Genomic DNA, 17,073 nt, shown 5'->3' on the forward strand with positions numbered 1-17,073 from the left:
GAACACAATATCTTTTTATTTTATGTGGTGCTGGAGATTGAACCCAGTGTCTCACACATGCCAGGCAAGCGCTCTGCCACTGAGCCATAACCCCAGCCCCTCCAGGCACATTTTTTTCTGTTCATCTTATTTAGACATATTTGTACAAATAAATATATGCTACTATTTGTTGGGACTTTTTTAAAAAATACAGTATGTGTGTAGGTTGTGTGTGTGTATGTATACCTAGATATTTATCTTTATATATCTATGTCTATATATACACACAAACACAAGGAGAACTTAGTTGAATACTTTTTCTTTCTTTCTTTTGGACTAGAGATTAAACTCAAAAGCTCCCTACCACTGAGCTACATTCCCAACCTATTTTATTTTTTATTTTGAGATAGGGTTAAATTGCCCAGGCTAGCCTCAAACTCTTGATCCTCCTGCCTCAAGCTCCTGAGTCGTTGGGATTACAGGCATGCATTACCGTGCCTAGTTGTCCTAAAGTCACAGATTACTGCCTCAAATTAATTTACTTGTGTTGGCTAGTTAATACACATACTTCTGTGTTTTGTATTAGTCAGGACTCTCTCCAGTTCAAATTGACTTAAGCAAAAGAGTGGACTTACAGCCTCATTAAACTGAAAAAATCAACTGACTTAGAATTTGGGTTGTCAGATAATATTCTGTGTCAGGAATCTGACTCTTCTTTTCTGCTGTTTTCCCGTGTTTTGACATCATTTTCAGACATCTTTTGCAAATATGGAACCAGTAGTCCAGGCCTTTGTTTTACTACCATAGCAATCCTTCTGGAAAGAGCTTTCCAAATAGCTCCAGAAGAAATATTTAGAAGGTTTCTGATCCAATTTGGAATGTGTTTGATTAGAGATAATAGAAAGTATTGCTTATAGTGATTTAAATAAATTAGTCATCTTTCCCTCATATTTTGAAGCTGATGTAGCAACTCAAGGTCTGTTTTTTTCTTACTTTCTGCTCTTCCATCTTTAGAATATTGACTTCATACTCAAAACAAGAAAATGAAGGAAAAGGAAGGCAATGACCACTTCTGTTCCTTTCTCAGAAGCCTGCCTAGCATGCTTCTGCTCACATGTCGGCATCTAGACTATGTCATCAGTGGCCTCATAGTTGCAAATATGAGTATTTAGCTTTTCTAAATAATGAAGTCAGATAAGGGAAAGGAGGTTTGAGGGTCTGTGTTAGACTAGCCATTCCATTATCTGGCCCTAGTGAGTTTTAGACCACATTCCCATCCTGGAGCCAATCTTGGTGCTTGGGAAATAATGTAATTTGATTGGCCAGGTCTAACTCAGGTGCCCATCCTTAGAATGGGAGATTGAAATCAAGCCCAGCCAAACCACTTAGTTTGAGGGTAAAATGGGGATGGGTCACCAAAGGTCAGGGAATTCTTGGCAGACAGAAACACTGTATGGTATTTTTAATTTATTTTACAACTCAAATGTTAAGAGGAAGAGAAGCTTAGCTTAGTGAAAATAGTCCTGTCTCCTGACAGGTATCATATTTTACATTTAATAGACTCACAGTATGTTAGAGAGAGAGTTCAATTGATTCAAACTTATTTTCTAGGTGAGTATTCTTTTGTATCCTCCTAGAATACTTTCTGTAGTACACCATGAATTGTGTGTACTCAAGAAATGCTACTGACCAATCACCACAACTTATTTGCTGCCAGCTAAAGTCTAAAACTTTTGTGTAGTTAGATAAAAATTAATAGGAACATCTGCTTAGGACACTTGCACAGCCTGGCTGATTTCACTACAGCGACCAGCACTCTGCATTTAACTTATGATGACTGTGTCATAACATTTAGGGCCTCTCACTGTCGTCTAAAAACTCATTCTTGCTTCATTTCACCAACAATTAATCTTAGTCATTAATAGAGCACTCTTCATGACCCTTCCTGTCCTCATGACTCAGCACGGGCACCCACATATTCCTTCATTACTGAGTGACTTATAAACTTAACAGAACAAACAGAAAATGGACTGGTATTTTTTAAAGGGGGGGAATTTACATGTGTGAATGTTGGGAGAATTGGCAAAAACTTATTTTGAAATTAGTTATTTAGGTCTTATTTCTAAGCATTCAATTTATTTCTCTTATTCAAAGTGATTTTTTTATACTTAAGAGAAATACAAATTTAATCTATTGCTGGACCTAACTGGTTTTGACCATAATGGACGGTGAATTGGAGGGAAGAAAATAGAATTAGAAGTACAGCACCTCTTGCTCTCATCTTTCCTGTAGAGTCAGTGCTAGAAACTAAATTATTCATAGTTATTTTTCTGAAGAAGAATTGCCATTGCAACATAGCTGTCCTAGGCTGAAATAACACTTAGTCTTATTTTTAATGTATTTGTTGGGGTACACTTCTATAAGAAAGATTGTATTGCCATTGACATTTTAGGTAGCCTTAAATCCACTCTGTCCTATATCCAGTCTTCCTCAAGTCTCATAAATTTTGCCTTCTAATTCATTCTCTATTCCCCATTAGTAGTGTCTAGAACTACCTATTTTTCTGTCTTTCCTGCTTACCAGAGAGATGTTATTCATCTCTGTTGCTCCCACACCAAACCAGGGCCTGGTATTTAGTGGATGTTAAATGATGAGCAGTGTTGTTGGTAGATAAGGATACTTGTATTGGTACAGTTTAATAGATGAGAAATCCAAGGCTCTAATAACTTACCCAGGTCTAATGATGACACAGGAGAGTGGAAACGAAAGGATTACTTACGGTGGGAAATTTTGCTCTCGCTGTCTTTAAGAATTATCTGGAATTTGGCTGCCAACCTGCACAAGCCAGTGCAAAAAAGGGCAGCTCTTCACAGTCAAAACAAAATCTTTCAAGAATATCAAATTACATTATTTTACATAATAAAAAATTCATGAAGAAAACAAATTAAGTTGTAAGTTAAAAATTCTTCATCACTTCCCTCCCTTATTTTGACGAGTATAAATAATTAGGGACATAAATGTTTTAAATGAGAAATGCTTCTCCATCTGCAAACATGTAAATGTGCCAGGGAGGGCTAGAAGTATAGCTCAGTGGTAGAGCACCTGCCTCACACATGTGAGGCACTGAGTTTGATTCTCAGCACCACAAAAATAAATAAATACATACATACATATATACATACATTCATAAAATAAATGTACCAAGGAATAGTAAGTTGGTTTACAAACACTTGAATGTTCTGTGCATATAATGCTTTCTACCTGTAGTAATCCCATTAAGTCTGATACAATTTTAGACTCCCCCACTTCAGCATTGCAAGGGATTGAACCCAGGGCCTTGGACATGCTAGGCAAGTTTTCTACCACTGATATACATCTTCAGAAAGTTTGAAACAATTTTAGAATGAAAGTAAACTTCAGAGTTTATCTAGTCCAGCCATCTCACTTTATACTTAAAGATACTGAGATTTATTTAGTTAGTGACAAGACAGGACTAGAACACCCATCTAATCTTATCTACTCTTTAATCCTAAAGAAAACTTCTGTATAGAGAATCATTACCTCCTGCCAACTTTTTTTTTTTTTAATGTGGATTGAACCCAGGAGTGCTTAACCACTGAGCCATATCCTCAGCCCTTTTTTATTTGTTATTTTGAGGCAGGGTCTTGCTGAATTGCTTAGGGCCTCACTAATTTGCTGAGGTTGGCTTCTAACTTGGTCTTTCTGCCTCAGCCTCCTGAATCACTAGTATTACAAATGTGTGCCACTACACCGAATTTTCTCATTGTTGTTGGATTTTTCCTATGTGACTTTTGTTGGAAGGAAGCAGATATGTAAAATACTTGATATTAGTAGTTGTCATAGCAGGATTCTGAGGCTGTGGTTGAGATACAAGGAGACCTTCTAGTATTCCGTTTCTGGTGTTGTGGAGAGCTTGACCAGTGTGAAACCTGCTTATATTGCTATTAATGTTGCTCTTTCTAACCTTCAGATGATCAGATGGTAGTGACTTTTTGCTTTTTGTGGTATTCTGAATTTTTATCTATTAACTACCCAGAAAATACAAGATAAGATCACCACAAATACACAAGAGTTTGGGAGTAAAAGTTGTTTCCAGTTTGCCTGGAATTAGTATTGTTCTAGAGGTCACATGCTCCCAAATAGAAACCAGAATCTGTTTTTTCGTCTTTCTCTTTCCTCTCCTACTTTTTCCCCCTTTCCCCCTTTGAGGTTCTTCTCTCCCATTAATAGACTACATTAATGTAGTAACAAATTGTAAATAATTTGACTCAAAAAAGTATAATAAGCAGAAGAGATCAGGCCAAATGAAGGGGATACCACCAGGTCCACATACATTAAGCTCCAGAAAACTGTGAAAAGCTGCTCTAGCCTGAGATGATTTCCCAGAAGTTTTAAGTTTTATGAGGAATCCTTGAAGAAACAGAGAATATAAGAAGTATTCAGAACTAATAGGAATAAATTAGGTTCAGATAAAATATAGTTTGTGGTTCTAAGCTGCTTCACTTTCCAAAGCAGAGTGAAGCTCAATACCACCAAAGATAATTATTTTTTTGGTTTTGTTTTGTGGTGCTGGGAATTGAACTTAGGGCCTACGTGCATGTGAGGCAAGTGCTCTACCATTGAGCTACATCCCTAGCCCAACAGGTTAGTTTCTTTAACCAAAGCTTTGACTTTGTTGTCATCTGAGCTGATTTTTCATAGACTTTGGCCTACCAGACTAGCTACAGAAAGTAGGAGGTAGTTCTAATATCATTAGAAAAAAAAAAAAAATTACCCTACTAAGAAGTCAGTTTCTTTTAAAAAAAAAAAAAGTAGTTTGACAGTCGTGCCAGTAATAATCAGGTCATGAATTTAGAATTTTTGTTGCCTTCCTTGTTTCTTTCTTTCTTACTTTAAGAATTTACTTATTTAGAGACAGGGCAATGATGCCATTCATCTGTTCTGTCCCCAGACACACCAACAATGACATAGAAGATTCATTAGCTCTGTGACTTCTCATCGAAGCCATCTCCTTGCTTCAGTGTAAGGGGTTCACTTATTGCCATGTGGATGTGCCTGCCACTTCTGAGACAATTAAGAAGTCAGTGCTAAAGGTGATTCAGACAGAACAGGCAGAAGCAGTGGCATCCTTTCTTAGATTTTATAAATTCTTGAGTATCCTATATAGCTTCTTTAGAACTAGTATATTAATACCTTTATGGTAATATTGCCATAAGACATAGTTCCCATGCTTCTGTTGCATAGTTTACATGCTTCATTTTGCATGTGGCCAAAGTTTTGTCTTTTTTCTCCTACTCCTTGGCATGTTTGGCATTTCCTTCTTGCTAAAGCATTTAATATGCCAGACTAAGGAGCCACCATATTTAAAGCATCAGTTTCATTTTTCAGAGGCTCTTTTATGCTCTGACACTAGAGTGAGTCATCATACAGTATAAAATATGCTACTGTGAAATCGGTGACAATTGTTGCCTTTGAAGACTGGTTAATGAAGAGAAATCCTGTTCCCTTTGAGTTTACACTTACTGTACACATCATCCTTTGAGCTGACTTCTTACCTTGTTATAAATTGGCCGTAATCCATATCTATATACATAAAGACTCACTTAAATATTTGATTTTTTTTTTTTATTCTTTCACAGCCATCTCTTCCTGTACTCTATACCCTGTCTAGTCAGGCTACACATGAAGCTGTTCATCTCCTTTGCAGGATGTTGGTCTTTGATCCAGTAAGTAGTGTTTGTTTTTATATATTTTAAATGAATTAAAAATACATATGTTCTAAGAGAAACATCCTGGTTTTAAATACATTGGCAATGTAAATAATGACTGGTCAAATGATAAACCTCAATCCCCAGTTTTATGTTTTTTTTTTTTTTAAAGAGAGAGTGAGAGAGGAGAGAGAGAGAGAGAGAATTTTTAATGTTTTATTGTTTAGTTCTCGGCGGACACAACATCTTTGTTGGTATGTGGTGCTGAGGATCGAACCCGGGCCGCACGCATGTCAGGCGAGTGCGCTACCCCTTGAGCCACATCCCCAGCCCCAGTTTTATGTTTATTATGCTGACTCATCACACAGTTTGATTATTAATGTTTAAGACACTAGTGAAGAAAGATAATATACTGCCACTTGTCCTCGGTGCAGTAGCACATACTTGTAAATCCCAGAAGCTCAGGAGACTGAGGCAGGAGGATTCCAAGTTCAAGGCCAGCTTCAGCAATTTAGTGAGGCAAAAAAAGCAACTGAATGAGACCCTGTCTCCAAATAAAAATAAATAAATAAAAAGGGCTGGGTATGTAGTTCAGTGGTAAAATGCCCATAGAAAAGAACAATAAACTGTACAATTTTTATTTATCTTGATATTTGTATAAAGAACTTGACATGAAGACAAATCAGGAGAAAAAATGTTTAAGATTATTTGAAAAAAATCTGTTCTTTGTATTGCATAAGGACATTTTTATTCTTTGGGTTGTTGAGATGGTAACATTTTCAAATGCCCTTTCTGGAGTTGACTCTTTTGGAACATACTACAAAGCAAAGTCTGCCATAAGTTTCGCTCTTCATTTATTCATTCATCCAAAGAATTTTCATATCTGTACCAATAATTTTTGTCAAAGAAGACTGAAAAATGGAAGAATTTTAAAATTTTTACTTGATAGGGAATACAAAGAGATCACCAAGTACAAAACACAAAAGGTATTTAAAGGATAAAAAATATCACAAGCTGATGGTATATACCTATAATCCCAGAATCTCTGGAAGCTGAGGCAGGAGGGTTGCAGATTCACAGCCAGCCTCAGCAGCTTAGCAAGACCCTGTCTCAAAATAAAAAAATAAAAAGGGCTGGGGATATAACTTAGTGGTTAAGCACCCCTGGCGCCAACACCTGATACAAAAAAAAAAAAAAAATCACAAAATTACCAGTTACTGACATTACATTAGTATGAGATGAGGAAAAAACAGCTTTCTCACATGATTATGAAATCCACAAAGGTCATTATCTTCAGAATTGGCAAAGACTAGGGATAAAAAAAAAATGTGCTGTTTGAGATTTAGATTTATGAGAAATAGTTAAAAGTTTTCTTATTCATGGAGCCAGAACCAATCAGGGTGAACCAAGTTATTTTTGTGACATCTCAGGGAACAAAATGGACTTTTTTGTTAAAGTGGCTTTATAAGTATTTATTTGTTTATTTTGTTTTGTTTTTTACTGTGGTATATGAAGTACATAGTGATATTGGAAATAAGATAAAGTGTCAATTCTTGCTTCCATGGACTCCCTTAGGTCAAGTTCTCACCATTAAGGACAGTTGCAGTCATAACTTGCATAATGAGCTAGTAATTTAGTATTGTTCATTAGTTAGTTCGGTTGTTTTGAGAAACTGGAGATTGAACTAAGGAGCCACATTCTCAGTCCTTTTTAAACTTTGAGACAGGCTCTGAGTTGCTGAGGGGCTTCCTAAATTGCTGAGGCTGGCCTCAAACTTGCAATTCTCCTGCCTAAACCTTCCCAGTGGGTGGGGTTACAGGTGTGTACCACTGCACCTGTGATATCATTAAGTTTGACCTTTTGTTTTATTTTGCAAGTTTAGCCAGGGCCCTAGGGTTAAATTTTACTTTCCTGTATTAGAAATATTTTATTGTATTTTGTTTTGGGGGGTTTTGTTTTTGTTTTTGTTCTATTTAGATTAACACTGCCAGGTTTGCCTGCCGTGCTTGTATCTGTAAGGTAGCCCTGATTCCTTAATAATGAGATTATCACACCTAATTAAATAAAACTTTTTGTGTGGTTATAGTTATAGAGATTTATCTGGCAAGAGATGGCTTGTTTCCCCCTCCTACCCAAGAGAGCAAATTCAGCTTTAAATTAATACTGGAATAGGAGTTTACACCATATGATTTTTTTTTTTTAAGGAAAGAATGGCAACAGGAACTTACTGAAGGACTTTCTTTTTTTTTTTTTTCTTTTAAAGAGAGAGAGAGAGAGAATTTTTAATGTTTATTTTTTAGTTTTCGGCAGACACAACTTTGTTTGTATGTGGTGCTGAGGATCAAACTCGGGCCGCACACATGCCAGGCGAGTGCGCTACCTCTTGAGCCACATCCCCAGCCCTACACCATATGATTTTAAGAGATCTTAGGGTGTATGCTTCCTTACAGAAGTAAACAAAGTATATCAGTTTGTTTACTTAGAAATATTTTTTATTTGTAACATGGATATTGTATCAACTTTTACTCAAAAGTTGATAAGGCAATAAAACCTAGTATAGAAACAGGTGTCCATATCTATTACAAATGTTGATCAGTTAAAGAAACAAGACACTCACAATATGCAATTGAGATATAAAATATGTAATTAAGTACCATTAGGTCCTTCAAAAGAGGACCACTATTGAAGAAAAGCAGTTTCTCTTTGGTGTCCATAAATGAAGGTCTCTTTTCCTTTGGCTTAAATTGAGAAGTCCTAAAAAGATATTAGTTTAGAGACTTGGAAGATGATCATTGCATGTCAAGGATTTGATTTACTTTTGTCCAAACATTTCTCTCAGGTAAAAGAGAACCTCTATAGGTGCATACAAAAAACAACAGAGTATGCTGTCAGTGGTCTGGGAAACCAAAATCTTTTTGACCCTGCATTCTCAGATTTCAGGAAATAACAGAATCTGCAGACAAAAAAGACTAACATTGGAACTAGATTCCAGCTGCTGATACCAGCTGACAGACCCAGTGTCTGCCATCTGCCACCTGACAGGAATGACTTAATGGTCAGATGATAAAATTAAAGCCCAGATTTAATCACTGCTGCCCCAGTGTGGACAGGTGGCTTGCTCAGTCACAAGCAGACTTGGCCAACAGCCAGAGTTAGTGTGCCAAAGCAGAGACCTCAGTGCCTTACATGAGACTGATCAGAGGCATCAAGAAAAGGGGAGCAAGGGCCAGAGGGGCTCAGGACCAACACAGTGGGTATAGTGTCTGTCAGCCAGCTTGTTTCTCCTTTGGGGTAAAACACTAAACCTCTTCCAGTGGATCTTTAGCTCCAGGAACAGCTGCCAAAGGAAGACTCATGTTTTTAGAAAAAGAAAAGGCTTACTTGCTAAGAATGCCAGGCAGTCAGATTTCAGAAGAACTGGCTCACCAAATACACAGGTATTGAAAGGAAAGCAACAACAACAAAAGCAAAAAACAAGGTTATCAAGTTTGTGTTTTTCTCTTCATGTTAAATAAACAGTAAATTTGTTTTGTATTTAGCTTATCTTGAAAGGTCATGACATGCCTTTTAGCATATCAGCATAGCAAAAAATCAAAGATAAAAAGTGTTTTGGGGAAATCCAGATTTATGAGAAATGTCTCACATTTTATTGTTTGGGGGACTAGAACCAATCAGAATGGTCCATTTATGTTTTACTTATTTGAATGTAGAATTGTTTTCTTTTTAAAATTGTGTTACATGAAGTGCTAGATCATACTGAAAGCAGGGCCAAGTGTCAGTTTTTGTTTGCTCTGTGCCATGGACTCCATCCTTAAATCCTATAAAATTCATTTTTCTCCCAGTAATATTTAAATGTCCACTGAGCACTGAGGAGGGATGATTATTTTGTTTAATTTTTTAAAGGAGTAATGAATTTAAAAGTTTATGGGTTAGTTGGGCACAGTGGCACACGCCTACAATCCTAGCTATTCAGGAGGCTAAGGCAGGAGGCTTGCAAGTTGGAGCCCAGCCTGGGCAACAAAGTGAAACCCTGTTTCAAAAAAAAAAAAAGAAAGAAAGAAAGAAAGAAAAAAGTTCATGGGTTAGCAAGCCTGAAACTAGCATATTAAGTATTCTGATCTGATCAAAAGTGCCAGAAACCCACAGGATAGGCCACTTCTCTACTAGTGAGCCTGAGTTGTCTTTCACAACATGGCATTTAAGACCATTGTATTCTACCTAACTCCAGCAGCTTTTAGATGTGCTTTTGTCCAATCTATTCAACAGTCAAGGAGAATAAAAGTTTCCAGCAACTTTGTCAAACTGCAAGCATGATCACATCTTCTCCAAATATGGACACATTTGGAAATCATAGGCTCTTATTTAAAATGTAAGTTTCTGTTGTACCACAGGCCTATAATCCCAGCCACTCAGGAGGCTAAAAGCAGGAAAACCACAGGTTCAAGCTCAGCCAAGGCAATTTAGCAAAACCCTGACCCAAAATAAAATTAAAAGGCCTGCAGATTTAGCTCAGTGATAGAACACTTGACTAGCATGCAAGTGGTCTTGGATTTAAACCCCACCCCCCCCCGTACTGTCAAAAATGTTTAAATAGTAAAAAAGAAAGAAAAGAATTAATTAAATAAGATGTCAACTTACCCCTTCAAAACAGTATATATTTCGTATATATTTAAATACTATTATATTTGTCACTTTTGACCCTGTATAGACCTATTTCAAGATAGGAAGTTATCAGAATTTTAGCAGAAAAGCACTTCTAAGTGTTTTATTGTAGTAGATAATAGTTTGTTGTCCTAAATCATATACTCCCTCTTTCTGCTGTGTTACCAACCTCTAAATTCAATTATTCCTCTTTGCACAGAATGTTGTGAATATTAAGTATAAGCTGTATAAAGCAGAAACTGTCTTGTGAAAGATCCTATATAGACAGTCATGCTTATCTGTAGTGTTGATGTGCTGGTCTCTAAATTTGATTTCAGTCAAAAAGAATATCCGCTAAGGATGCCTTAGCCCACCCCTACCTAGATGAAGGGCGACTAAGATATCACACGTGTATGTGTAAATGTTGCTTTTCCACCTCTACTGGAAGAGTTTATACCAGTGACTTTGAGCCCGTCACCAATCCCAAATTTGATGACACTTTTGAGAAGAACCTCAGTTCTGTTCGACAGGTCAAAGGTGAGTGTCTTTTTTGGCCTTCAGATGACAAGTAACATTTTTTACAATGTGACCAGAAATCCAGGGTCTGGATGCTGTCCAAGGCTCCTCCATGTTTATTTTATAACCTTGCATATAGTTGTTTGTCCAAGGAGTATATGCCAATAAAGCTATTCGGGTTACAAAAGTGCTTACATCCAGGGGAAGGTAGGCCAAAGGAATGAGATTTTGTTCTTATTTTCAAAGTTTTAATGATTGTGACTCAAAATATATTTAATTTGTACAAACTCAGTGCCATTTCATCAAATGAAGTGTGTTGGCCTTTTTATATAAATATGAAGTTTTTAAGAGGATTTTTATCTCTAAGGGGACTAGGGGTGTTGCCCAGAGTATTTGCCCAGCATGCCTGAGGCCCTTTGGTCCTCACTTAAAAGGGGGGGGGTGGCTAAATTAGTAACAAGGGAAGGGAATTTCTGATAATTTACTTGTAAAATTACACATTGTGATCTTCTGTTGGGGTCAGGTGATGAGATTTAAAATTCTGAATGATTTTAGTGTCTGCTCTAGGACATTTTAGAAGAAAAGGTCAGCCCCACAATAACCAGCCAAAACTATGTACCTAAACACAAAGTGAAGTTTTTAAATGATCTTCTAAAAGGTAATAATTACCAGCAATTTATAAGAGCTCACTTGTAACATTAACCATGTGGAGTCTCTCAAACTTCTAGACCATTTTACTCTTCCCACTGCTGGGGTTTCCAGTCTGTATAAGACACTACTGGGCTTTTTACCTATGTGCAGCAACAACTATTATTTTGGTTTTAGGAGAGTTCAGCTGGATTCTGCTGATGTGTAAGACAGATTTAAGTAAACCAGAAGGAAATTCTATTCAGATGCTGGCTAGAGGTAGCTGAGAATTCACTGCTCCCTGTCCTGCAGATTGGCAATGGATTGCATGATGTTTGTTTTCTTCACAGAAATTATTCACCAGTTCATTTTGGAACAGCAGAAAGGAAACAGAGTGCCTCTCTGCATCAACCCTCAGTCTGCTGCTTTTAAGAGCTTTATTAGGTAACTATGTAATTCTAATATTCTCTTTAAAATTAAAAGGATGCCATTGTGATTTTGTTATTCAGCGACTTTCTGTTTTTACTGAGATAACATAGATAAAAGGTCCAACAGAAAGTTTTTGTTGTGAACTTTGGCTTCAGTCATAAGATTAAAAATGTGAGCATTGTTTTTACACTGGTGCCAATTCACTGCAGTTGCTTTGGCAGTTTTTTCCCAGATGACTCTCATGCTGCCTGGTCATGTATGATGTCTTCCTGCAGCAGCATAGATTAGACATGGTCATCTTGGTCCCACTTCATAATAACTGCAAGCAGGAAATTTATTTTTCTTTACAGGTGGACTGCTAGTGTGGCCTATTTAGAGGAGAAGCCAAGAAGCTTTTTAGAGAACTATGAACCTACTCTGGAACTTCGCAAGCTCAGTCTCTATTTCTTTGTCCTTTCCTTTTCTTGATCTTTCCCCCTAACTCATATCAGTCAGGGTCCAATCAGGAGAAAGAAATCATTCCAGTAATATGAATGGGGAAATTTTAATAACAAGATTTATTAATTAGAAAAACATGAAGGATTCTAAAGGATCCTGAAATAGCAAATACAGAAAGCAACTACTTCCTGTATAGACTGAGAGTGAAGGAAGAAATTAAGAACTTAGAAGAGGCCCCTCCACCTAAGGATCTCTTTGGAGAGGGTAAAGTTGCCACAGGAACCCACAGCTTAAGGATGGTGAAGAGATATGCCAAAAGGTGTGGGAAGAATTGGCCCCTCAAAGAGGTCTGCTGGATTGCAGAGAAACTTGCCAGAGAGTTTAAATTAACCAAAACCAGGCCTTCTGTGTTTTAAAACAAAACAAAACAACAACAATAAAAAAACAGCCACACACCAGAAGCAGGAAGGGAAGCTGCTTCCTATGTGACAGCCCAGCAGTGCCCTTCCAGCGCCCTCTGTTGACCAAGGCTACCATTAAGCCAGTTAGCAAAGGAGGGAGAAAGAAGTACAGGATCTGGCTCCAGTATCACTTAAAGCAGGCCAAAGAGTGGGTTTGGATCTGAGAGACCCCACAGTCTCCTTTATTTTCCACCTGTCTTTCTCCTTTTCCTTTTCCCCCTCCCTGCTTCTGTCTTTTCATACGTGATATTAAAGTTGTTTGAATTTGTCAAATCAAAGTCAAGAAATATTTGTTTAAAATTTGTAAAATCAGATGTCTTTCATTTCTTCCATTTATTGTTTCTACAGAAAGAGACATTAATTTGCAATTTTTATTTCTCTGGATTTTAAAAAATTACATTGTTTTAATATTTTCCCATAAGAGTCAGTGACCTGGCTGGGGTTGTGGCTCAGAAATAGAGCGCTCACCCAGCAAGCGTGAGGCCCTGGGTTTGATCCTCAGCACCACATAAAAACAAATAAATAAATAAATAAATGTATTTTTTTTTAAACTTAAAAAAAGAGTCAGTGACCCAATTAGGTGTTTCGCAACCTTCTAGGTGCAAATCATTGGTAACCTGGGCCTGGGGAAGCAAAATGACTACCCCACCCTAATTATAATTTGATTAGCAACCTTAGAGGTGGGAAGTATCTAATAACAGTTCTGTGGATAACAAATGCTAAATGATTATTCATACTATTCCATTAATACTCGATAAAATAGTGCTATGAGGCTCCTTCAAAACTCGTCCCCACTTAAAGTCACTACTTCTAGAGGCTACTTTTAAATAGACAATTCTGTATCTTTTAAGGTTACTTTGAATATAGACATTATTATGATAGCCACCATTTATATTATAGATGTCATGGAACACACTTTATATACATTATCTCAATTATTCATCAGAATGTCCTCTGAGGTAGACAGCATGATCATTTTCCAAATGAGGAAAGATTAAGGAGCTTTCTCAGTGCCATGCAACTAGTAAACATGTTTTCAAGCCCATATGTTAACTACTGTACCATGTCTCCTCACTTAAATGAACAATTTGGAGCAAATTCAACTTTAAAAGAAATTAAAGAAACAAAAATCCAGAAATGAACTCTACAAGCTTTTTTAAATAAAGAGAAGAAAACAGGCATAGTGGATTGCCCTTTTGCCCACTGTGGTGTTACAACTAATTTTATCATCTCTCTGTTTTCTTCCAGTTCCACTGTTGCTCAGCCGTCTGAGATGCCCCCATCTCCTCTGGTGTGGGAGTGACAGTGGAAGATAATGTACTACTGAAGATGTAATGTAGCTTTCCACTGGAGTCTGGGATTTGCAATTCTGGAGGTTAATCATGCTTGTACTGTAATTTTACTAATGAAGTTTTAAATTAACAACCACTACTTGTATGATATGAATAATATTTAGAAATGTTACTAGACTTTTAATCTTGTAAAGTGGTTGTGCTTTTAGAAGAAAAAAAATATTTTACCCAGAGTTGCACATGTTTTATGAATTAGTGCAGCTGTTATGGCTCACCTCAGAACAAAAGAGAATTGAACCAAATTTGGGAGTTTGGGGTTTTTGTTTTGTTTTTCTTTTTAAATGAAGTGAGATTGTTCACATACACTCAACACACACACATGCACGCACACACACACAAAGGACAGTCATACATTTTGATATTTGAGCCATTCCTAAAGATTTGGGGTTTTCTAAAACTAAAGAATCTAGAAATCTTGCCTGCGACCAATCATGGAGCCACGTGAGCTGATAGTGGCTGTGCCTGGGGGAGGGGGGTAGGGAGGAGGGGCATGCCACCTAATGATCAAGCCCTATAATTAGCTTCTCATTAGAGCTGTGATGGTGATGTGTGCTGTCTAAAAACCAATGTTGTGGGTAGAGAGAATGAGTTTGTGACTAGGAGAGACTAAACTTTTGTTTTCCTTACCCAGTATAAATATATATATATATATATTTAATCTATTTTTATTAGAAGTTTTTCTGCTCTTTCTTACATAAAAGAACCCCAAGCATGCATCTTTCATGTGTGTAAATAATTCATTTCTGGGCTAATTTCAAAAGAATTCCAACATTGCTGTATAGCAAGAGAATTAGCTTGCACATTTTAGGTCTGTGAAATTTTGTGAGACTTTTCCTGCACTGGACAGTGAAAAATAATAAATAAAAGACAAAAACAAATTTTTAATACATTTAAAGCCACAAAAAAGGCACATAGGGAATTATGTCAAATGTGTTTGTGTCCTTAGCAAAGCTGTGGGAGTCTGGAAATGTCACAGTAGTAAATAACTTATTACTTTTTGACAAATTCTTTTTTCTGTTTGAACACTGAATTCTTCTGTGCATATGTATATATGAATACAAATTGAAGGCCTCTACCTCCTGGAGTTATACAACTTGGCTTGTTTACCTCCACATGCTGATGATGACTATTTTTTTTTTTAAGTTCAATGTGGAGACTTGAAACTTGAATGTCCCTTCCAACTTTTATATTAAAAATAAAAAGACAAGAAAATTGAAGATCGTTTTTCACCTGTACGAGGAGTACTAAAGGATTGTCTTAAAATTGGTCTAGGAAAAAACCTTGGTGTGTGTTATGGACAATTAACTGTTAAAGTTATTGTAAGTTATCTGTATTTAGCAGAGTATTTTCAACTTGAGTGATCTGAGCTGAATTTGAAGACTATTAATAAGTTATGTTTGGAAGTTTTAACTTCAATGAAGTAATTATTTGCTGTGAAAGAAACAATGAATTACTAAACAAAGATGGTGCAATATCTTTGTTTTTTTTTATGAGGCTCCTGAGAATCAACCCAACTGAAGCATTTCAATTCACTTGAATGAGAAACGTGTTTAGTATCAAAAGAGCCTGAGACGACACTGGTGTGAAAGGTACAATCTCAGAGGTTGGTCAATTACCGTGGCACACTTTCTGGTCACTTTGTACAATGTAGATTTGAAGTACAGTGGTGAAAACATTAAATGTGACATTTGAAAAAGATGTGTCATCTGTTTTATTTTCATTTCTTTCCTTTGTTTGCTTTTTAGTACAGCTTGTGTCCCAACTTTGCAGTTTTGAAATATTTGTTATTTATATTTCCACTATTTATATTTCCTAAAAGACATTAGTTGTTTTGTTTTGTTTTTTCCAGAAACTTAAGATTGACCAAAAAACATATTGAAAGCTTAGTTAACCCATATCAAAGATGTTGTTTAAATATATACAATATGGCAATCATTCCAGAGTCTCAATCTATGGTTTTCAAACTTCTTTTCTTTTGAAGTAAAGAACCCAATTTTCATGTGAAATCATAGCTTATATTGAAATCCAGTACAATAAATAAAAGTAGTTTTCTCTGGGTGAAGCAGACTAGCAAAGGTACTTGACCCTCTCCCTCCTCTTCCTTCCTGTGTCCTGTTCCCAGCTGCCCAAAGGCACTTCGAGCTCAGGAAGAAGTCTCAGCTCTGGGGCAGTGTACTTAAGACCTGAAACCAGACTACTTGACTTCAGAATACTTTCCCTGAGGTGGACCAAGTAGATTTACTCTTGAGTTTGCAGGTGGCATTTACTTCTCCCTGTCTTCTCTTAATTTAGCAAAATGAATGATTTTTCCCCCAGACATAGGGGGCGGGGAGGGAACAAGCATTGACTATTTTAACTCATATAAATTAATATAAAATCTTATAATAGTTTATTCATTCAACAAATTCATTTATCCGTTCAATAAACTTTGTTTTTTTAAAATATGTTTCTTATTGGACACAATACCTTTATTTTTATGTGGTGCTGAGGATCGAACCCAGAGCCTTACACATGCTAGGCAAGCACTCTACCACTGAGCTATAACCAAAGCCCCATCGTTCAGTAAACTTTGAATACCAGGTGCAGTAATTGTGTATAAGAAAGCTTTGTTGATATCAGTAATGTTTAAATAAGAACCCAGTGTCCCATCATTTACAAGGGAGCATTTTGAATTGCATATATAACCTCTTTTTGTGTGTTTTGTATGCTGCTGGGGATTGAACCCAGTGGCACTCTAGCACTGAGCTACATCCCCAGTCTTTTTTATTTTGTGACAAGATCTTGCTAAGGTACCTGAACTGGCCTCAAACTTATGATCCTCTATCTCAGCCTCTGGAGTAGCTGAGATAACAAGCATGTGCCACTGCACCTAGCATGCATATAACTTTGAAACCAAAGTTC

The 17,073-nt window shown here is 36.7% G+C and overlaps 1 protein-coding gene across 3 annotated transcripts in view; it reads left to right on the plus strand.

The window, feature by feature from the left end:
* Nlk (nemo like kinase) overlaps positions 1-15,868 on the plus strand; it is a 145,293-nt gene extending 129,425 nt beyond the window's left edge. Inside the window, exons 8-11 of one of the 3 annotated variants that reach the window (XM_021728075.3) lie at positions 5,640-5,726; positions 10,688-10,886; positions 11,843-11,936; positions 12,272-13,098. In XM_021728075.3, the coding sequence (XP_021583750.1) occupies positions 5,640-5,726; positions 10,688-10,886; positions 11,843-11,936; positions 12,272-12,389 (498 nt within the window). In that variant the 3' untranslated portion in view covers positions 12,390-13,098. Of the gene's footprint in view, positions 1-5,639; positions 5,727-10,687; positions 10,887-11,842; positions 11,937-12,271; positions 13,099-14,068 lie in introns of those variants that run through there. The other 2 variants (XM_005327806.4, XM_021728076.3) reach the window with 2 other exon arrangements.
* Positions 15,869-17,073: the final 1,205 nt, after the last annotated feature.

This window comes from Ictidomys tridecemlineatus, chromosome 3 (assembly GCF_052094955.1).
Source record: "Ictidomys tridecemlineatus isolate mIctTri1 chromosome 3, mIctTri1.hap1, whole genome shotgun sequence".
NCBI classification, from domain to species: Eukaryota; Metazoa; Chordata; class Mammalia; order Rodentia; family Sciuridae; genus Ictidomys; species Ictidomys tridecemlineatus.